Raw genomic sequence first — 23,253 nt, 5'->3', positions numbered from 1 at the left:
AGCAGTTGTATGTCCCTGGAACCATTACTTCGCTTTTTTGATTCCTAGTTTCCGCCTCTGTGAAGTGGAAATAATAGTCATGTCTACTTTATATAGTTATTGCAAGAATTATGAGATAATTCTTGAAAATGAGATAATACATGCATATTACAGACCCTAGGACATGGTAGCTGTATTTATGATTTTTCAAGGCATGTGTCTATCCTTCAGCTTCAGAATGTAGGTCTGAGTGGTTCTGTGGGCAGGCTCTATTATATAGAAGATTTTTTTTTTACGTGCCTGTCTTTTTGTGTCCTTGAGGGATGTTGTTGCCCTGGTTTGCTCTGTGGAAAATGGACAGAGTATATGTGTCCTAGTTTTAAAGAGGGATTCAGGTTCTTAACTGTCTTAGGGATTCCTACCCCTCTGACAAACTCAACTCCCCTCGGAGGGCCTCCATGGAAACTCCATCTCTGACTCTTCCCCAGAAAGAAGCCACGATCTTTAAGTTTTTTGGAATTCATTTAGGAGACCTGCCAACATGAATTTTTCCACTTTGTGAGCGAGTGCAGCCTGGGGCCTTGTTTGAGAATTTAGAAGTCAACGCTTGCTGTTCCACTAACCCGTTCACTCTCAATTTCTGTTGTTGTCATGGCAACGATAGTCCTGGGAGGTGTGTGCCTATCCTTATTAGGAAAGGAAATGAGATCGGCGATCTCTGTGGGCGGGGCTCCCTCCCGCAGGGTCCTCACTCTCACCTGGCATCTCACAGCCCAGCGACGCCAGCTTGCTCATGGGTCTCTAGCTGCGGAAAGCTGAGTCCTGTATGATGCCCTTTTACTCTGTGGGGTGCGGAGCCCATCATGTCTGTTGCAGTTCTCGCTGTAGCTTACCCTGTGTATTCTGACCTGCCTGGAGAGAAACGGAGCAGGGCGGTGTGGAAGAGGAATTTGAATCCTCTACCTAGGAGAAGCCGTGAAGCTTCCGTCTGTCTCAGCTCCATCCATCCAGGACTTATCTCCTTCTTAGAAGACCACACCTTTTTTAAAAAAAAATATATATATGTATCTTTATTGATTTCAGAAAGGAAAGGAGGGTGAGAGAGAGATAGAAACATCAATGATGAGAGAGTCATTGATTGGCTGCCTAGCCCACAACCCAGGCATGTGCCCCGACCGGGAATTGAACCCTGATTGCCTGGATCCCAGGTCTACGCTCAACCGCTGAGCCACGCCCAACCCGGCTGCACCTTCTATTTTTAATGGTCATGGAGATAAACAACTAGAGTGAAGGCTTTCTGGTTTTTCTGAAATGAAACATTTCTGTTTAATAAATAGATCCTGAGATAGTTCTTTCTCTCCACCCTGTAGTTTGTTCATCTCCCTCATTTTTCCTTCATCAGCTCTTCCAGAATCAGTAGCCCCAGGCAGAATACAGTTAGGGCTGGGGCCATGATGCACAATAAATGAATGTCTTCCCTAACAGTGGTCCAAAAAGAGATCCTGTGCCTCCTGCTAACACAGTCCCGTGTGCCCTCAGATGTGTACTCCTGGATGGAGCAGAGAAGAGCAGCAGGAACTGTTCCCTCAGGCCCCACAGATGCAGAGAAACAGCGAAACAGCTAAAGCAGGGCCAGGAAGTGGAGACTCATTACAGTTTCTTCAGTTATTATTGATCCCTCTAATGTACCACCGGAGCAGTACAGTCTGGCCCCTGAAAACTGCATCATGAGAAACAACTTTTGAGTATGTCTTAGAAAAATACACACCCTTTTTTTGTGTAAGAGTGTTGCATGAGATCGGAGAGTTTCTGAATTACCTTTCCTTCTAGCTTTCTCTACACACCATGCTGTGTAGCTGAATTTTTAAGCCTTTTATCAGAAGGGAAATCCAGGGGAGGGAGGATCCTAGTGTCACAAAGGGCCAAGGAAGGGAATCACCAACTCTGTCACCTGACTTAGCTCAAAGATGACAGGCTACCTGTGTATTTGAGAGCTTTGTGGGGATGGGGAAGAGGAGGTGGAAGTCCACGCTTCATTCTGTAGGAAAGATTGCTTGGATTGTGAGAAATGGTGGGCTTGTAGCTCCTCTCTGGGAGGTACTTGGACAAGAAGGACCTACTTATGATCTGGGTCAAGGGCAGAGGAGTAGTGATAGCTGTAATTCCTTTAAGCTTTGCAGCTGCAGCAAGTGTTGCCCTCAGCCTCACTGATTCTAGTAAACTAGAAGTGAAAGCTTGTCCCCAGCAACAGCAAGGATCTTCAATGACAAATATTTTCAGAGAAACTTAGCCCAGATTCCGAAAGAACTTGGAAAGTTCATTTTCACAGAGGCAGTCAACTTTGTAGTTGAGAAGGTCATTGCCTAATCTGGAGAAACATATTCAGGTCAAGCACTGCTAGAGAATAGGGGCCTCTAGGGAAGGGCCAGAGAAGAGAGCTCATTGCCTAGAAACCTGGAAGCAAGCATGTGGATTGGACAGGAGCCTCTTTCTGTCTCAGCACTTGGAGCTTGTTACCCACAGTCAGAAAAAGGAGGGAAGCCCAGCTGGGCGTGGCTCAGCAGTTGAGCATCAGCCTAGGATCCACGAGATCGCAGTTCGATTCCCAGTCAGGGCACATGCCCAAGTTTCGGGCTCGATCCTCATTTGGGGGTGTACAGGAGACAGCCGATCAATGACTCTCTTTTATCATTGATGTTTCTGTCTCTCTCTCCCTCTTCCTTCCTCCCCCTGAAATCAATAAAGATCTATTAAAAATAATAATGCTAAACTTTAAAAAAGAAAAAGGAAGGAGGCAGAGATGGGTGCTGCTCCTCTTGGATCTCGGATCTCAGTGAGACCAAGAGCTTCCTCAGCAGCAGCCCTGCCTGGAATGGTCTACCTCCAAGGGATTGCACTAGGTGGAGGGTAGGAGAAAGCAGGCCGAGGGTGGCAATACCAAAGGAAATAAGGGGGAAAAGGATGTTTGTGCTGGTGTTAAAACAGGAAATTGAGAACTTTGTAAAAGTCAGGCTCAATAGGTATAACTCTGAAAGATTAGGGCAACTTTTAGGAACCAAATTTGGAACCACAAGAGAGCAGGAATGATGAGAAGCTTATTGATACTAGAGCTGTGCCCCTTTACTGCTGGATCCCAAATAGGGCACCCGGGGTCTCCAGATTACAGCTCCCACTGAATGTAAAAAACAAAACAACTAAACAAACTTAAAAAATATGTAAAGCCTGTTCTATCAGAAAGTCTGAACAAACAAGTGTATTGTTGATGGTCCAAGAATGTCTGCCAGCTACGGCTTACTTCCAATATCGGGCCAATCCTATGCCCAGAGTAAGTGACATCATGGGCCAAGCTGAGTAGTGAGGTGACGTTCCCCCAACTTACCTTGTTTGACTCTGCATCATAGATACTTTCTTGCCCAAGAACACATACTACATCTCTGTTCTTATAATCACTGTGGGTCACCTAAAGATCTGTGGCAAGCCTAGAAGCCTCAGCCAGTATGAATGATTTATGTTAGGCGCACACCAAGCTGCATGTCTAGTTTTAGGGGAAAGAAGGTCATCGCCAGGTATGTAACCAGGCCAGAGCTGGACACCATGGTGCCTGTGAGCTTGGGTTTATATCTCATGATGAGAAGTTCCCTTCTCAGCCAATGCCTATTAGCAAGGATGTGTGTATGTTTGTGTCAGTGGGGCAGTCTTTGTCGTTGAAGTTTCAGAGCCTTAACTCCTGTGCTGTTGCTCCCTGGGTTGTAGAAATAGCCTTTTAGAACAAGAGAAAGACTTAATAATAGCTACTATTTATCAAGAACTGTGATAACGCACTTTACATGCATTGCCTACTTAAATAAGAGGTAAGTATATTATTATTCCCATGCTTTTGATAAGAAAATTGAAGCTCAGGAATTAAGTGACTTCTTTTTGGTGACCATTATATTTCCAGTGTCAAACAGGGTGTGTAGCACACAATGGTGCTTAATAAATATTTGTTGAGCTTGTTAATGAATACAGTGGCAAAGGCAACATTCGAAATCCTAACTCTCTGATGGTGAGCCCTATGTACTTAACTGACACACTGCTGTTATTTTATCCCACATACCAGGTGAAAGATACCTCACTTCCAGGTACCAAAATCTGTATTTGTTTCTTAGGGCTGCTGTAACAAGTTCCCACATGGCTTAAAACTATAAATCTATTATCTTATATTTCTGGCAATCAGAAGTCCAAAATGGGATTGACTGGACTAAAATCAAGGCATAGGCAGGGCTTTCCTTATGGAAGTTCTAGGGGAGGGTCCGTTTCTTTGCCTTTTCCAGCTTTAAGAGGCTGCCTGCATTTCAGGACTTCTGGCTCCTTTCTCCATCTCCAAAGCCAACAGCAGAGCATCTGCAAATCTCTTTCTGACTCTGACTCTCCTCCCTCCCTCTTTCACTTGTAAGGATGCTTGTGATTACATTGGGCCCACCTGGCTAATCCAGGATGATGTTTCCGTCTCAGGATCACATCTGCACGTCTCTTGTGAAACGTAACATTTTCCCCAAGTTCCAGGAACTGGGACGCGGGCATCTTTGGGGGATCATTATATTTCTACCACAAGGTCTTTCACGTTCAGGCAGAGATGGCTGTGTGTCTGTGTGTGTAAATTTCAGTAGAGATAAAGGTAAAATAAGGTGCATATTAGGACTGTGAAAAGGGTGTAGTCAGTGTGGACAAGACTTTAAATGCTTTTTGAAGGCTATTTATTGTCAGAGTTTGGTGGAAACTAATTAATCACCCCACTTTCCCTCCAAACCTTAATAATTAAGAATAGCTGCAAGGAGCTAACCGAGGGAACAGAGTTCAGAATCAGGTTTATTATTGGTAAAGATGGTTTGGAGCATATGAGAGTGTCCAACCTCCCAAACGCAAGGCGGGAAATGAAGACTGCAGACCTCTCCCTCGGCGAGGAGAGAGAATTGTCCTGGCTTAGTTACCAAACAGAGGCTGAGCTAGAAAAGAGCAGGAGAAAGAGAATTAGACAAGTAAGTCATGGAGGAATGGTGACTGCTGGTGCTAATTTTGTCCAATCAAGAAGGGCAGTCTATTTAAAGTACAATTTATGGAAACCTCCGCCATCAGATAAACAACTTTTCCTTACTGGGGGGAGTAAGGAAGGAAGTGGAGCTGAAGGTCAGAGCTCCCTGCCTAACATATCCCTACAGCACTGGTTTGGGGGTGCTCCCTGTCCTGAGGGTGGGGTGGAAATGTGGGGACATGAGGAAAATGGTTCCCACTACATTATTAAGGGATAAGAGATATTGTTCTATCCCAGGCTTAAGAGTATTTTCCCAAAAGTTCGGGAGCAGTCAGGACAAGACAATACTCTTTGAATCATCATAGGCTAAGCTGGAAGGATTCAGTTGAAGGGCATGGCAGCTGGCAGAAAGTTCCTGTCCCCAGGGTGCGGCCAGGAGACGGGCAATTCACATGGCCTGTTCTGCATGCAGCAAGCTCCTGTGTCTAAGTGAAAGCGGATTACAGTGTATACGTGGGACTTCCCTGAAGAAAGTGCAGAACTTGGGTGGTGTGCATGCGTGTGTTGGGGTTTGGGAAGCGGGGCAGAGGAGGTACTTCAGCCTCGTAAATCTCACTTGCTTTCCCTCAGTGATGCATCCTGTGTTAGGGTCAGGAGTCAGTGTGGTTATGGGCCGACTCTATGGATATACCTGCACTCAGGATTTTTTTTTTAGGAGCATTTTGCATAACAAGCCTATTCTCGTACTGGCCACCTCCTTGAAATCCAGACAGGCTAGGCATCCCCAAAGCCTGAGCATCTCAGTACCTTCAGTAGCTCTGACTGGGGAACGAATCCCTCCTCATGCCCCTGACAGTCATTAGCATGAGACCCATGAAAGAGCTTCCTTGGAGCCCAGCATCCCGTGTAGGCTCCTTGAGTCACCAAGGTGTCGGTAAACTGCTGCCCCTGAAGTCCGCAGTGAATGGGGTTGTGTTAGTCAATGACGTCATGTCAATTTCCTTCTATTGGACCAAGTATGAATTGATTCTAAATATCCGCCTTGGTGAAATTTTTTTAGGGGAGATGAGCTCTTCCATATGCTCCCTCTAAATCTGGGGATTTAGAGATATAAATTAGCTGCTCTGATCCTTTCTAACTCAGGGTCACGAACTTGCCTCCAAGATGCTAGCCTTCTAAATGGTTATGATTTGAAGGGCACTGTGAAGACCCTTACAGAATCCACTTCATAATCAGGTCTCGAGAACCCCACCTTAAACCACCACCACCAGCATTCTCTTTAAAATCTTCATTCATTTATTCATTCATTTGTTCCTACATATTCTCTTTCTCTCTCACTCACTCACACACTCACACAAAGAAGTAAAATATTAGAATACAATTTCCAAAGGTACTTTCTCTGGCTTGGCTTCAATATAGACTTTGGTTGGCATCTTCTATATAGTCATTAAACAAACATTTATTAAGTATCTGCTTAAGGCCAGTGTCTGTTCTAGGTGATGCGAATATAATATTAAATATAACACAGTCCTGTCCTCATAGCCTAGTTTAGGGAGATAGAAATGTAAAGAAATAAGACAGAAATATTACAATGTTATGTAATAAGGACCATCCTAGTGCCGTGCATAGGCAGGGCCAGTAGGGGAAGGTAGCAGAGACAAACCGCCAGGGCCTGCCAGTCCAGAATGGGACTCACAGTCCATCTATGTTGTAATCAAAGCAAACCCCATATAAATACGGTGAGCTGGTTCACCTTTCTGAGAGTGTCCCCAACGTTGTTTTCACTGGGCGCAAACGCTCCCTCAATAACCATGAATACTGGCTGTTGTGGGAAACCAGAAGATGGAATTGGGAATTTAGGGGATCAGGTCAGAGATTATGTGACATATAATACGGGTATTGAAAGGTAAGTAGGAGGTGGGAAGAAAAAGAATTCCAGGCAAAAGGAACAATACATATGTTCTAAAAAACTCCGAAGTGTGTAATCTGGGTGAATGGAATGAGTACATTTGAGGGGTAGAGTGGGGTAGGAAATAAGATCAGAAGGGTAGCCTGGAGTCAGATTTTGTTGGGCCTTAAAAAATCCAGCTAGAGAGCTTGTAGTTTCATTTGCTGGCAATGGAGAGCCACCGGAAGGTTTGTTTGTGTTTGTTTTTAAGAAAGGAGGCTCTATGAGCCCCCTTGGTTCTAAGAACCTTTAAAAACCAACCTATAATATATCAAGACACACTCTACCTAAACCAAGGACTGGAAACTGGGTGTCTAGAAATGTGAGACCAAAAGGGAGCTGGATGCAGCATTTTTGTAAAAAGAACTGGCCTCGGAAATGTTCTTAGGTAATTCCGGTGGACTCGGTCTTGATTATGTCTGAGAAAATGTGGAGCGTGAAGGGCAGGTTTGTTCAAATTTTACCTGTGTGCGCTTAAGGTAGGCAGCATGGCATTGCACAGCGCCTCAGATGCTGTTGTCCCACTTAATCACTGGGCCTCGGATTTACTAGTGTGTGAAAGGTGCAAGACTGTCGCCTGCTACAGGGGTTGAGGGAGGTGATGCATGCAAAAATGCGTAGTGCAGGGCTGAGCTCCCCGTAAGCACGCAAAATGTAGCGTTTACTCAACTTAATACCCTGGCGTTTAGTACAATGCCTGGCACATGGCAAACAGGATTCACAATGTTTTCTCTAGTTTCAGTGGAATGGTGTTGACGTGCAGAATGTGGGGACAGTGGGGTGAGGCCTCTCCCCATGACTCTTTCTCTGCTCTCCTACTGCAGTGTTCTGACAGCACCTCCATTTTATACCCTTAGTGCAGGGATATCACTGCTTGGCTAGAAATGGTTGCTCAAGGCTGAGAAGTGACACAGCAACAGAGCCTGGGCCTGCTGCCAAATCTCAGAAGCACAGACTGTAAGAAAGTAAGGGGGGAGAATGGAGAAGGAAAATTTGAAAACTTGCCCCAAGCCAGAATCAGTGTAATTGTTGGGTGAAATGATTATGCGGCACAGTTTGGGGTGGGACAGGCAGTCGGTGGGTGTGAGACTGGGAAGAGTCACTGTTAAGTTGTGGTGCTGAAGGAGGAACCCAGCAGCGGCTCTGGGGGTCAGGCGAGGCTGCTTTCTGGGGCCCAGCACTTAGAAAACCCTGTTTGGTTTAATATTATGCTATCGCCATCTCAGAGTTCTTAATGAATTTTTAAAAAGGAGCCCCCATTTTCGTTTTGCACTGGGCCCTGCAAAGGATGTAGTTGGTCTCGGGGCCAGGTTCTCCAGAACAGTGACATTTTGTCTCAGCTAGTTTTTGAGCTAGTTTTTTAACTTGCAGCTGATTAATCAAGTAGTGGCCAGGCTTGTATTCTTTTTAATCTCTCTCTCTGATTTAATTATAAAAGGGTATAAAACATAACAGATTAAACCTGTACAGAACTAAAAATGAGTAGTGCCCCACTCCCACCTCCAGTCATGCTCTCCAGAAGTAACCACTACCAATAGTTACTGAATATCCCCCATTTTTTTAATAAGTATAAAATTTAAAATACTGAATAAAATAATATGCAGTTACGATTGTTGATGTAAATATTAAACAATAGAGCATCATGTGCATGAAAATATTCAAGTTTCCCTCAATCCCACTTCCCTTCAGTGAGGCAACCACTGTTAACAGTTTAGTGTGTATCCTCCAAATATTTATTTTAATGAATATTTTTTTTAGAGCAGTTTTAGGTTCACAGCAAAATTGAGTGGAAAGTAGAGAGAGTCCCCATGCACCTGTCCCCCACCCGCACAGCCTCTCCCACTATTGATGTCCAGCACCAGACTTGTATATTTGTTGTAATCAATGAACCTACATTGACATATCATCACCTAAGTTCATAGTGCACACTAGGGTTCACTCTGTGAAATACTTTTCAAATTAATTTTAATCACATGATTGTTGTATGAACATTTTCCCATGGTTATTAACAAATATGTAGGCTTTCAAAAAGCAGAATGGGAAATGTTATGAATATTTTTATATAGAGCTTTTTTTAAACACCTTTTCAAGTCAGCACATATAGACACACCTCAGTCTTCTTTAATAAGGTATGTTGTATGCCTGTATTATAACTTATGTATCCAATTTCCTATTGGTATCCATGTTTTTAAAATTCTTATAGATATATTTTATATATTCCTCTTAGTATTATAGATTTCCAGAAATGGGATTATTGGGTTATAGGATATGATCTCATCAAATTGGCACTCTCTTATCTAGGATTGGGCTGCCTTACCTCTAGCTAGTGCTGTCAACTCAGTGACACCATTACCAAGGGACTTAGCCCTCAGGGTTGAGAAGACTGGAGAGAAGAGAGAATTGATTTGTGAATAATAATTGTTAATAGCTAACCTCTGAGCACTTAAACCATGTTTTGTGCCCTTAAGCCAGGTATTGTTCTAACCTTTATAAGTATTAACTCCTTTACCCGTAGAAGCACCCCCAGAGATAAGTCTGTTATACCCCTTTTATGCTTAGGAGACTGAGTCACCTGGGGTTAAGGGCACACATCTGTCTAGTAAGCAGTGAGGCTGGGTGTGAGCAGGGCTCTTTGACTTCTAAGCCAGTGCTCTTAACTTCCACACACACGGTGCCTAAGAGTGTGCTGCCATCTTTATGCCAGAGTCTCTCTACCTTGTTTATTTCTTAAAACAATGTTCTACTTATTCGTTTGCTTGTGTTTTTGTACACTCTACCTCTTTGAGGGCAGAGTAACTGTCCTAATATTATTTATATTCCTACCCCTGATTCCTAGCACAATGTCTAACTTATTGTACATAATAAATACATTTAGTTGAATGAGTAGCTAGCTACTGGGAGGTAGCTACCTCGTCCATGTTACAGCCGAAGCAATTGTTACTGGCAATGTGGGCTCTCAGTTCTTGAGTTCAGAAAGAAAGAAAATTCAGAGCCAAGAACAATACCACAAGAGGAAGTTTATTTAGCATACAAAGTGAAAGTACACTTGAAGGGAAAATTTGAGCAGGCTGCTCAGAGAGCTGCTGCTTTGGCCTTTTAGAAAGAAAGTCAGAGGCACAAGAAGCAAGCCAGCTAGGCTGCATGGACCCAGGAAACAAGTTACAGGGGCAAAAGAAGGGCCCTTGGAGACAGGTAGAGGGGGTTAGCCCGAGACGAGCTGACACTTCCCACTGCTCCCCTGGTTGCAAGTCCTGTGGGACCCTTAGAGCTTAGGAAAAAGAAAGCAAAGATACACACTTGAGGAAAGGAGGTGTGGTCATGCTCTAGAGAGAGTTGTTTTAAGGGTTTTTATCTGTTTTCTTTTTTAAAATATATCTTTATTGGTTTCAGAGAGAGGAAGAAAGAGAGAGAGAGAGAGAGAGAGAGACATCAATGATGAGAGAGTCATCATTGATTGGCTGCCTCTTGCATGCCCCCGACTGGGGATCGAGCCCACAACCCGGACTGGGAATTGAACCTCTGTCTCCTGGATCCTAGATTGATGCTCAACCGCTGAGCCACACCCAGCTGGGCTATCTTTTTTCTAAAGGCAGGAATTTTAGAGGAGGTCTCAGGGTAGGATCTTAGTAGGATCTTAATAGAATATTCATCAGCTTTCCAGGTATGTCCTTTAATATGCTGATGTATCAAATGAGTGTTTACGATCAGGGTCATGGTCTCTACTGATTGGTTGGTGCTAGGGTAGGGGGTCATTGGTCATTGCATCTGGTCCTGTCATCAGCCATGGCGTCTCTTCATCTGGTTTTGCTGCTTTTCTGGGCCTGGAGCTGAAACAACTGAAGCCTAGCTATTATCTCTAGTTTCACCAAAACTCTGTCTCTGTGGTCAACAGACCCGAAGCTTTGTTCCTATGATTATTTGATGCTGATCAGAACCTCACTATCCTGAGGGTTTAATGCTTAAAGGAGTGGTCGCGCAAGGGTGGAGGCAGGTGGGTTGGTGCTGAATGAGGCCAGTGTGAATCAGCCATCTGTCTCAGTTTCCCCATTCCACTTGCCAAGGAATTTGCCTGGCCTCTTACTATCCTGCCTCAAAACCGCAGTCAGTGTCTCCCAAACAGTATAGGAGAAAAGAGTAGAAAGCAAAATGGTGGAGATGCAATTTGAACCCAAGGCTTTTGATACCTGGTCCAGTACACTGTCCACCATGTCCAAGCTGCCATGTTCCTGCCTGCTTGTGAGGGCTCCGGAGAATGGCTCCCTACCTAGCAACCAGCTCTAAGCTGGAAAACTTCCCAGCTAGACATCTTTAATGATCCCTGGGAGGGGCAGAGCCCCGGGGGAGGAGGGCCCCTGGAAAAGAGTGTTCCTGGAAGTACAGCATCCAGGAGTAGATGTTAAAGGGGGAGTCAGGCTCGTCAGAGGAATTATCTGTACGTAGTAATAATACCGATCCTTTATTTCAGTTTCTACAAGGCAGACGTTGTTCCGTGTGATGTATGAGCACTGTCTCTTTTTAATGCTCACAATCCCATTAGATGGATATTATTGTTTTGTTTTGCTTGTGAAAGAATGGGGCTGAGAGGCCAAGCGATTTGCTCAAAGTTATTCAAGGAATAAGTGGTCAAGCTGAGATTCCAACTCAAATCTGGGGGATTTCAAACCTCCATTTTATGATTCTGCTCCCCAGAGGATATAACATATAATGGCAGGCTGAGGCAGGGGGATTGTGAGAAGAAGGGCATAAGGGGAAATTGCCCTCTCCAGACCCTGGGGATCTTTAGCAACCGGGAAATAAAGTAGAGAAAACCATACAGCCTGAGCCCTGCTGGGGTCACAGAAAAAAGAAATGTGATTTTCCTATATTTATTTTTTTAGTTGACTATGGAGAGCAAGGGAGATTTGACACTGGCCATTCTGATTTTTAAATCTGGGTTCCTAGCATGTGATGTCTTTATACTTTTAACCTAGAAATGGCAGAGTTATTTTGGGCACAAAGCAAGAGCTGTGGCTTAAAAATATGTCACTGTATTTATCTCTTCCGCTGCAAGATTACTGAAAATTAGCCCAGCTGTGGCCCGAGGCACCAGGCAGCCACCAAATCTTCTTCCAGTTCACTCAACCCACCCACCTAGAGCTGGTGAAACACCAGGAGTGGCAGCCTCTGGGGAGTGGTATCAGATCAGCTTCTCCATCACAAGCCTACCCTCTGATCACACACACCCCATCCCTTTCCAGCTACTCTGGGGATGGAATGCTAGGCCTGTGAATAGAGCTCAACTCTGTCTCCTCCCCCCTTCCCAAAGCTTCAAGGAGTTAAAACAATAAAAATTAAAGAAAAAATTTAAAAATCTATTATTGAGCCAGGGAGTTCAGTGCGAGAATAAGTTTTTAGCTTTATTACCAAATCCCTCTGTAATTCAGAGAGCAAATCATCTTGCTGTCATTTAAGCCTTCAGTTTCCTTATCTATAAAATGGAAATCTTTAAAAAATATATGCATGTATAAAATATATATATTTTCAAATAAATATATATATTTAAAATGCTTAATGAAGTGCCCAACCCATCATAAGCAATTGATCAATATTCTGTAAACAAATGAATAAATCTGCTGCTGCTCTGATCTTACTAACAAGTAAAAGGTAATGAGTTGTTACTTTGCACCAGGTACTGGCTTATGTGCTCCGTAAGGATCATTACATTTAATCCTAAAACAGCCCATGAGGTGGGTGCTATTATTGTCTCCTATACGCAGGAAAGCTGAGGCCCGGAAATATTAAATACTTTGCTAAAACATTACATAAGTTACACGATGTAGCCAGATTTAAACCATTCTGATAGAGCCTTAAAGTCTTGCAGAGAACGGGGGTATATTTTTACATTTCTTGTTTCCATGGAAAATTCTTTCCACGTCAGCTGAAGGGCTAAGAAGCCCTGGGGAAATGCTGGCAACGCTAGCCCAGGTGGTTTGAGCTCCCCCTCCGCGCCCCCCCCCCCGCCAGAGAAAGATCTGGGTTCACACTCCGGTTCTCCTGTGTTCCGTGGGCTGTAATTACCCAGATTAACGTTGCTCGGTTCATAAAGGGTCTAGTGAGCGAGAGGGAGGCGGGGCCTGTGCGAGCGCCCGCGCCGCCCGCAGACGGGGGGGGGGGGCTAGAGACGGTTTACAACCCGGCCTTTCAATGGGGCTGATGGCGGATGCTTTCTGCCTTTTGTCAGGCTGAGCGTGTATAATTCTACAACCTGCCAAATTCTGGTGCGCGCGCGCACAGCCGCCCGCAGAGGAAGAAAGAGACGGAGACAGAGGGATGAAATGGTTGCTCAAAGCCAGAGGTGGCTCAGATGAAATCTGCTGCGGTGGCTGGCTCGGTGCGGACAGAAGTCAAGGGAGGGGGTGAGGCTGGAGTTTCTGCGCAGAAAGCCAGCGTGTTCACTCGCAAACCCCGAATCTGCGGGCCTTCTGTGAGCGGCCCCTTCCCCGCGCAGCCAGGGGCAGCGCCTCTGCGCCGCTGGGCCAGAAAGGGCTGTAATCATGTAATTGCCTTTGCTGGCTGCGCCAACCTGGCAGAGTGGGCGGCAGGCAGGCTCCAGAGTGCTGTCTGGCCAGATAGTTCCAGGTTTAATCAAAATGATGAGTTTTCTGGAAACTCTTTAATAACCTTAGCGCCAAAATCCCAGAGATGGTAACAAAGGGATGAATGAGGAGCGAAGGGGAGGGGCCCAAACCTGCGACTGGGCTGTGCTTTTCCTGAGCTCCTCACTCCCACATCCAACCCCTCCCCCTGCTTCTAGCTTAAAGGCTCCTGCCTGCATCTCTGTTTCCCAAATGGTGACAAAACAGATATAATTATAGTAATAATTGCCTCATTTATATAATGCTTCAGGGTTTTCAAAGAGCCTTCATATACAGCTCAGGATTTGGGTCTCATAACTGGAATAAGATTGCCTAGATTTGAGTCCCAGGCCTCATCATTTAGTGACCATGTGACCATTGGTCCTTAGTCTTTTTATTTATAAAACAGTTGTATCTATAAAACAGACATAGATATTGGCAATATCTACTTCATGTGGTTCTTGTGCTCAGTGAAAAGTTACATTGCATGCAGAGCTACTCAGCCCAGTGCCACGCACATAGGAAGGGCGCAGTAAATGTTAACTACACCCTTAACCTTGATGTACACAGGAGGGTGGTCATCTCCATTTTATGAACAAGGAAACAGGTTCAGAGATATTTATGTACATTGCTCAGGACTACATACTATCAAGTGATAGAGGCAGGGCAGGCCCTTGAATTCAGAAGAGCAAAGCAAGATAAAGAGAGGAAAAGAGTTAAACACCCTCCAAATTCTCTAGCCCTTCTAAGAGCTTTCCTCAATGTAACATCCTTCGCCAAAATGACTTTGTACTGTTCTGTTAAGGGAAGTCAGTGTACGTCAGATAAACCTCTCCTGGCCTTAGCCGATTGTCCAGGGCAGTTCAGAATAGGGGTTGGGGGTGAGTTTACAAGTCTGAAATTTATTTCACAATCTTCAGGACTTTCCCTGACATTGGCATTGGCAAAGCCTCCAGCCTAATCATTTCCAGTCATGGAGGCTGAACTTCGCCAGAGCTGGTTTAGCATAAAACTGATGAATGGAGGAGGGCAGGTGGGTGGAGGGGGAGAGATTAACCAAATAATTTATATGTATATATGCACAACCCAAGGACACTGACCATGGTGGGGAGAGGGACTGAGGAGGGGGATGGTACGGGGTGGAATGGGTCATTGGGGAGATAAAGGGACATCTGTAATATTTTAAACAGAAATAAACAAAACCAAAAAAAAAGGGAAGTTGGGAACGTTTCCAGGCAGCCCTGGGCAGTGGCTAAGGGAAGTGCCTAAACTGGATTATAGGATTAAGTGGTCAGCTACCTCCAGAGGGCAGTTTTTAAAGTTGCAGATTTATATGCTTTTTAAAATATATAGATGTTGTGCCCTGGCCTGTGTGGCTCAGTGTCTGTAATCTCCTTGCTAGGCTCTAATCAATCCATTCTTTTGGGTCTTGACTGCTTTTCAAGTCTAGCCTTTGTCTTCCTGTGAGTTATGTTCCCAAGAGCGGAGGGGAGGGGAGGGGAGGGGACCTGTGGGAGGCCCCAGGAAGGGGGAAGGGAGGCAGCTCTGAAGGAAAACAATGTTCCCTTGATTGATCATTTGCTGGGACTGGCCCTGAGCCTGGGTTAGGGGCATAAAAGGCATGTCTGTCTTTCTCATCTTCAGAAGGGAGTAGCTCCTTGATTCTGCCCTAAAGTCACAGCTATAGGTGAAGCTAGCCAAGGGCTTCAGTGCTCTTGACCAAAAGGGACTCAGATCAGGAGGTCAGTAAATGTTGTCAGATCCTTAAGCTATTATTTCACCTGAATGAGCCCTCAGGGTGTTTGCTTACACATCAGCCAGGACAGGTTAGGCACAGTGGTCTGAGAGGGATTGGGGATGGAGAAAGCAGATCTTGTTCTGCTCTGCAGAAGCTGAATATGGGAGGATGCACCTGAATGGCTGTCTCATTGCTTCTTGGAGTTTAGGCTGAGTCAGGCCCAACCAAGACTCCCAGCAAAGGCCGGACAAGATCAATGATGTGTAAAAGAGCTCATTAACTCTTAGTGGTCCTGCTTGGAGGGGTGCCCTTGGCCAATAGGCAAGGCCATTAATGTTTCTCAGTTCTGCAAGATAAAGATGTCTCTGAGCTCTGCGTCTCCAGATGACAGCCCTAAAGGCCTCATGCAGAGTCCTGGCTGTGGCTGGAAAAAATTTCCATCCTTGGCTCCCCTGAGAAAAATGAAAGGACTGAAGAGTGGTGTTGAAACCCAGTTACCCTAGATGCCAAATCAGAGGGCTTTTAAATACATTTCTCACTTTTGTCTTAGTCTCTCAGGGTCAGGGCCTGTGTATGAAAAATAAACAGGCAGATTGTAGCTGAGCTCAATTGAAGATTTGATTATCTTAGATGAATCAAAGAAAGTCTCAGAGAAAAAATATCTATTGCCTTTGTCCAAAGAGCTAGCTATAGTGTCAGTCAGATCTGGCAGGGGAAGTGTGGTATGGAGAAAGGGGTCTAGGGGAGAAAAGAAAGTTTCTTACTCTCTCTCCCCTCTGCCTGCTGGTACTTGGACTAAATTTGCAGCATCCTTACCCTGCACCAATTGCTGCAGGACTCCAGCAAAGGAGCAGCGTCAGATACATGAGCACTGCTGTGATGTCAAAGGTTCCAATGTCATGGCCACTGGGATTACTTTGCCCAGACAGACCATTACTCTTCCTCTCTAGCTCTGACCTCTACTCTTCTAGAAGTCACTGGTATACTTTATGGTGTGTCTTCCAAATAGACTCTTGGGAAAGTCTTGCGTTGAAAACCCTTGTGGATACATAATCATTTTCCCAAGTCAGTGTAAATTTAATGTCTCCTCTGGAATCTCCTTTGACTTTCTCAAGTATAATTAATAACTTTCTCCTCTGGAGGCCCATAGTACTTTATATGTACCTTGGTTATTGCAGTTATCAAATAACCAAGACTGTAAGCACATTGAGGGAGAGGACTGGGTGGGTTTGGCAAGTGAGGTTGGCTCCCAGTGTTACTGGGAAACCCCAGTGGGTTTTGGGCTGCCTGTCACTGTATCCAATTCAACGGAGGCAGGGTTGAATCATATAAGGCATTTATTGAGAAGGCCAGCCAACCAAGAAGACAGGTAACATCCAAAACCTGGGCCTGTGCCCTGACCGGGAATTGAACCCTGATTGCCTGGATCCTAGGTTGACACCCAACTGCTGAGCCACGCCGGGCCGAGCTCTACAATTTTATAGTTAATATAATTATATTTCAGATTAATTCAGGTGCTCAATCTTTGGACATTATAAGTGCCCCTCTCACCAGTGCTTTATCCAAATAAACAGGCCTAACTTACAACAGGACTCAATCCTCTTATGCTGCATAGTATCCCTCTATGTCCACACTTCCTACCATCCCTTCTCTGCTTTATCCCACCACTCCACAAGGTTATTATAATAGAATTAGTGAAACCAGACAACAATGGGTCCGGGCTGCCTGTCACCACTTGAGCCAATTAAGCAGAGAGAGGATTGAATAGTATATGAGTGTTTATTTCAATAATGCTGGCAATATGGGAGAGCTGTTAGGTCATCCTGAAAAATCTGCCCCCCCCCCCAAGCCATCTGCTTATATTGCGTAGAAGGACAAAGATTACAGGCATGGGAAGTAGGCAAGGTATAATGCTAACAGGTCACAGGCAGTGTGGGCATCTCCAGGATTCCACTGTTTTGGGAACAAGACTTAATCTTCCCATGATGATAGACTGTATTCCAAAGTTAACTCCCATGTCCTGGGGGGTACAACTCTCAGCCAGGTTAGAATGTGCTTTCTCAAATCAGAACAGAACAATCACTGTTAACAGAGCATGATTAATATTTCTGCCCCTAACATTAGGATCAAATACAGTTGACCCTTGAACAACACGGGTTTGAACTGCAGGGGTTCACTTACACGTGGATGTTTTTCAATAAATACATACAGTACTATAAATGTATTTTTCTCTTCCTTATGATTTTCTTAATAACATTTTTGCCTCTGGCTTATTTAATTGTGAGAATACAATATATAATGCATATAATATACAAAATATGTGTTGACTGTCTATGTTATCGATAAGGCTTCCGGTCAACAGTACGCTATTAGTAGTTAAGGTTTTTGGGAGTCAAAAGCTATACGTAGATTTTTGACTTGGGGAGTGGGCGTTCGATGCCTTTAGCCCCCGTGTTGTTCAAGGGTCAACTGTAATTAATTCAACTAAATTTATCTTTTGTTTTGGACACAGTAGGTGTCAAAATATATTTGTAGCTCAAGTTTTCTGGAATGCATACACTAAAAGTAACATATTCAGCTTTTTTTTTTTTTTTTAACATCTTAAACTGCATCATGTATCTCTAGTTTAGGTTTCTTTTCCCATTAGCTGAAGATAATTAAAGCATTTTGAGTACAATAGCAGACAAGGGTTCTGAAATCCCCTGGCAGTTCTTAGTTTGAGGAGCATCGTCTAGATAGATGATGCAGAATCTATCATATCAGCTACCTTTTAAGTTACCATTGTTATTGAAACCTGCTTTTAAAAAATTCTGACAGAACTTGGAGACGCAAGAGGTCCTTGAGAGGCAGTAGTGTAGTACTTGACATCAGGTGAGATTCAGGTATTTCAGTTTGTGACCATAAGAAAAAAAGTCCCAAGGTAGCTGATTGCTCCAGGGAATGCTCTGTTTGTAGTAGCTCTTAAGATCTCAGGATTTTTTTTTGTTTTTTCCTTTTTCTTGGGGACCAGGCCTGTCTGTGTAGCTTTTCCTATATTCTGCCCACTAACATGGCATGGAAGGTGCGTGTTGACTCTGTTACTGACCTGTGATGTTTTGTCTTTCAGAACCAGAGGCAGGAGAGGTGTCCCCTCCAGTCGGTGCTGGTGTTAACAGCAACAGCTGGACCTTTAAATACGGACCAGCCAACCCCAAACAATCTGGTCCCGGTGAGTTACCAGACAAATTCATTATCCCAGGATCTCCTGCAATCATCTCCATCCGGCAGGAGCCCACTAACAGCCAAATTGACAAAAGTGACTTCATAACTTTCGGCAAAAAGGAGGAGACCAAGAAAAAGAAGAAAAAGAAGAAGGGTAACAAGACCCAGGAGAAAAGAGAGAAAGGGAACAGCACGACCGACAACAGTGACCAGTGAGGTCCTGGATGGAAAAAAGCCACTTAGCCAGTTTTTGTAATAATGGCAACTTTCTCCCATGTAGCAACTGCCCACTCCTTTTCTCCTGTCCACCTGAGCCCTCTCCAATAGACCTCAGAAATCTGCAGGAAGTTCCCCGTCTGTCTAGATCGCATTGAACAGGTTTTGTCTGAAAAGCTTTACTAAGTCTGGTGTTAACTCTCTCTCTCCGCTCTGGCTTGTTTGCAGAACCTAAAATGCAGACCCAAGTTTCCTTTCTCCTCCGCCGCAAAGGAGAGGCCTCCCAGCCCCGCCAGTGAGAGGTTGGACTCTCTGCCCTGTGCTCCGGGGATCCTGTCTTGATGACACTTGCAGGGCAGGCTGAAAAGTTTTGAGATTGAACAGCTTGGGTGTCTGTGGCCACTAGGTATGTGTGGCCACTGGGGGTGTGTGAGTGACAGTCATTGGGCTGGGATGGGCCAGATTAGACTAGTTGGTGCAAGGAGGGCTGGGAAACAAAGGCAAATCAACAGTGGGAGTTACCAGTCTGGAGGGGAAATGTGAAACTTAAAAGGAACCAGACTTTCTAAATCTTACAACTCAAGAGGTGGTGGCCACCCTCTTTCAGACAAAAACTGCCTTCACTGACAAGGCTTTAGCAGTCCCTAAAGGCTGTCAGCTGTGATGTCATTATACCTAAAACCTGAATTGTGTCTACAAGCCAACAGTTCAGTGTTTAGCAGGAGGCCAGCCAGGGCAACAGAAGCAGATCTGATGTGTTTCCTGTACATGTCCTTGTGCTCACTTTATTAAAAATTCTTTTGCACACAGTGTTTATGAAAAGGCCAGATCCTTTTCCCACAACACATATGCAAAAGCAAAAGAAAACAGAAAACCCCAACGCCTCACTTTATGCTGTTTGTTGTTTGATAGATTTATTTAAAACAGAAAAAATCTATAACTATAAATCTTTAAAGAGAGCTATGAAGAAGACAATTCCCCTAAACTCTCCTCAAAAGCGAACTGAGTCTACAGCCATTTAAATGACCATTGCTGCTACAGAAGCGCTTTAAGAGAATTGCCTGAAACATCTGTATTATACTGGCCACCTGCCAATCACAGCTTTACTCTTTCAGGTCACTCTGGGCTGCCTCTTGCATGTATTAATTACTAAATAAAAGGATCTTTCTCTGTCTCTTTTCTAAGAAACAATTATGTGCACTCTGAATACACAACCTTCTCTAGCCAAGTATGTAAAGACCCAGACATTGAAGAAAATATTGTTTTCTCTTACACACAGTGAGCAGACTTTGCAATCCTCTAATTCTGTGATTTGTCTTGGTGCGCTAGCCTACACCTTCTCTCTGGTTTTGTTTACCTTTTCTATACCACTCTGAATTGCTAATCTTGCTAACACCTATGATGTTACCTGAGATCAACCTCCCATATGTATGCTGTATGCTATTATAAGACTCCTGAAATATACTTACTCTGTGCTTGTGTATGTGAATGTTAATGCAACTATTACCTAGAGTGAACTTTAAGCTTTATTGTTGAATGTAATTCCATTATATTTCCTTTTGTACACCTGTGAAAAAGTGGAGTAGTGTTTTTTTTAACCATTGTTGATCAGCTTTTGTGTATGTAAGACACAGTAAAATTTATTTCTTAAATCAAGATACTGGTGATTCAAGGAATTTTATTTATGGTCAGCCAAGAGCTGTCTCTTGCCAAGACTCCTGCTGGCAAGGGAATGGATAAAGCTGTTTTTTTCTAGTAACAATTCTGGAATGAATACTGAAGATACTCCCTGAGGGTATGCAAGCACAAAATTTACCAATCTGACCTCTTTCAAGCTGCAGAGTGCTTTGAAATTCTAACGGCGCCTGGAATATCAGCTCAGAGAGAATAGTAAGATCTACTGTCACCTTAGAGAAGAAATTTTAATTTTGTTTAAATGTACAATTTAGAAGTTTGCGTAATTACATTATATTTTCAAAGCTAACATAAAAGAGGTAGGAGTCTGTTATTAAAACGAAAACAGAAAATCTCAAAAAAAATCTGTTTTGTCTACTTTTAGCTTCATTCTCCCATATTTTGAAGGCTGTGTAACTTCAGCTCTGCAGGACTGCGTGGGGTAAAGCGTGTTGCCAACGCATCTGAGCCATTCTGCATTGTAGGTTGTGATCATTTTGCCCCATTGAAACCCGTGTATCTGACCTTACGTGCCTTTTGAATACTAGGAGAATTGGGCTGATTTATTAATGATGATAATTCTAATGTATCTGTACAGCACTTTTTACCTTTGCAAAGTGCTTTCCAACCCATGTTAGTTACTAGTTATTACAGCTGTAAGGATAAAACACGTCATGTGGATTCATTTTTAATTGGTGCTATTGGTATTTCCTCTGTTATTGCTAATAAATGGAAATGGTGGTATGAAAGAAATGGTGGTCATTTCTAAGTATAAGAGCCGGAGAAAATAGAAGACTGAATATCCTGAGCTGTTCTTTTTGAAGAAAGGTGCAGTATGGAACTTCCTGTCTCACTCCTTGGCTCTCTCCCTGGCTCTTGTGTTCATTACTAAGGCGCAGGCCCAGCACAATCAAGAATCAAAAGCCACAATGTCATTCAACTGGGCGGCCAGGACACTGCTTCAGTCTCCCCTAGTAAGAACTGCAGCAAACGGGCTTTTATCACTGGCATGGCCAGTCATCTCGTTCATTATTTGTTTAGCCCTTATGCCTCTCCACAATTGGGAAGTCAAGTAACGCCCCCAGAAATTAACTTTTATTGGGTACAGTGTGTGTGCCAGCCACTGTAGTAGGTAGGTTGAGTTCATGATACATTTTCTGTAATGAATATCTTTTCCTTCTGTAGCTAAATTTTCATGAGCATAGGCTTTAGATGCAGTGATTCTCAGCTGGGAGCAGTTTTACCCCTCGGGGAAAAACATCTGGAGACATTTTTGTTTCTCTGGTACTTGGGTGAAAGTTCCTGTACTTGGGTGAGAGTTCCTGTACTTGGGTGGGAGTTCCTTTGGGCATCTAGTGGGTAGAGGCCAGGGATGCTGCAAAACACCCTATAATACACAGAAAAGCCCCCAACAACAAAGAATTTCCAGCCCAAAATGTCAGTACCAAAAGTGAGAAGCCTTGAGATAGACTGACCATATAATTTGTTGTTGAGCCCATTTAATAATTATTTCAGGTTACAAGTGAACAGACTATTCTAGGCAAACAGAGATGTATGGTGACTCTACTTACAGACAGAAATAAACCACTATAGCTCTGCAGCTTACTAGCTGGGGAACCTTGGACAAGCCACTACTGTCAGTTTTTCAGTCTCAAGTTTACCATCTATAACATAAGAATAATTATAGTATGGACCTTATAGATTTGTGGGAAGATTTTGTAAGATAATCTCAAAAAGATTTTAGGTGTCTAGCACACCATAGTTCTCAATAAATAGTTATTATTATTCATAATAATTTTTTTCTTCCATCTCTACAGATTATAATGTGAATGAGAGCCCTGGCTGGTTTGGCTCAGTGGTTAGAGCGTCAGCCCAGGGACTGAAGGGTCCCATTAGATTCTGGCCATGGGCACGTACCCCGGTTGCAGGCTCGTCCCCCACCCTGGTCAGGGCCCATGCCGGAGGCAACCAATTGATGTGTCCCTCTCACATCGATGTTTCTCTCTCTCTCCCTTCCACTCTCTCTAAAAAGCAATGGGGAAAAAATATCCTTGGGTGAGGATAAATTAAATTAAATGTGAATGAAAGATGGTAAAATAAATCAACATGGATTTTGCAATAAAAATATTTTTACCCTTCAACTTTTTTGCTCACCCCTGAAGAAAAAAGTAATGTCAGGTTCATAACTTTACCTATTTCTATTATAAATAATAATCAGGCCTCTAAGTATGTGGTCAAGTGACCAGCTCTTCCATATCAATAATCAGTGATCTGAAAGCCAGGAACTGAAGGATTCTGCATGTTCAAATGAACAAATCCCACGTGAGCCCGAGTACAACAGCCTGAGAGAGAGAGAGAGAAGAGACATCGCCAACAACTTCTTTTGGCAGGTGGGCAAAACACAAAAGATCCACACACTTGCCTACTGTCCTACAGCTAATCAGGAACAACCCAAGTTCCATCTTTTTGAAGGGTCGGGCTACTTGATATGGGGCTCACATATACAGAGTACAGGATTCAGTCTTTAGAAGAATTGCAATTCATCTCACTTTAAAAGGTGAAGTTCCCCAGTGAGTGTTCAGAGCTTTCCTTGGCTGTTGGCTTTTAGGGTCCTAGGTAAGATTCTGAGTTTCAGGATCTCGTGTTAGTGTATTTTATGTTTTGTAGGTTCAAAACTCAATTCTAAAGCACAAATGTAATTGATCAAACACTAATGCAATTCTAGGGTTACATCTAGATTTTAAAACCAAAACATCAAGAAGTACGCTAAGCACACACACAAAGCCTCAGATATACTTCCCCAGTACTTGAAAGCCCCAAGAGGGTCCCTAAGAAACGGCAAGTTGGCCACTCCTTGACCCTATTTCATCAT

The 23,253-nt window shown here is 43.8% G+C and overlaps 1 protein-coding gene across 1 annotated transcript in view; it reads left to right on the top strand.

Annotated features, from left to right (window-relative positions):
• Positions 1–20,365, top strand: part of PCDHAC2 (protocadherin alpha subfamily C, 2) — a 38,261-nt gene extending 17,896 nt beyond the window's left edge. Inside the window, exon 4 of the mRNA XM_016205628.2 lies at positions 18,397–20,365. Coding sequence (XP_016061114.2) covers positions 18,397–18,707 — 311 coding nt within the window. The 3' untranslated portion in view covers positions 18,708–20,365. The remainder of the gene's footprint in view (positions 1–18,396) is intronic.
• Positions 20,366–23,253: the final 2,888 nt, after the last annotated feature.

Source organism: Miniopterus natalensis, chromosome 4 (genome assembly GCF_054644295.1).
Source record: "Miniopterus natalensis isolate mMinNat1 chromosome 4, mMinNat1.hap1, whole genome shotgun sequence".
Taxonomy (NCBI): Eukaryota; Metazoa; Chordata; class Mammalia; order Chiroptera; family Miniopteridae; genus Miniopterus; species Miniopterus natalensis.
Note: the sequence above shows the minus strand (reverse complement) of the source record. Positions and strands in the feature narration are given on the sequence as shown.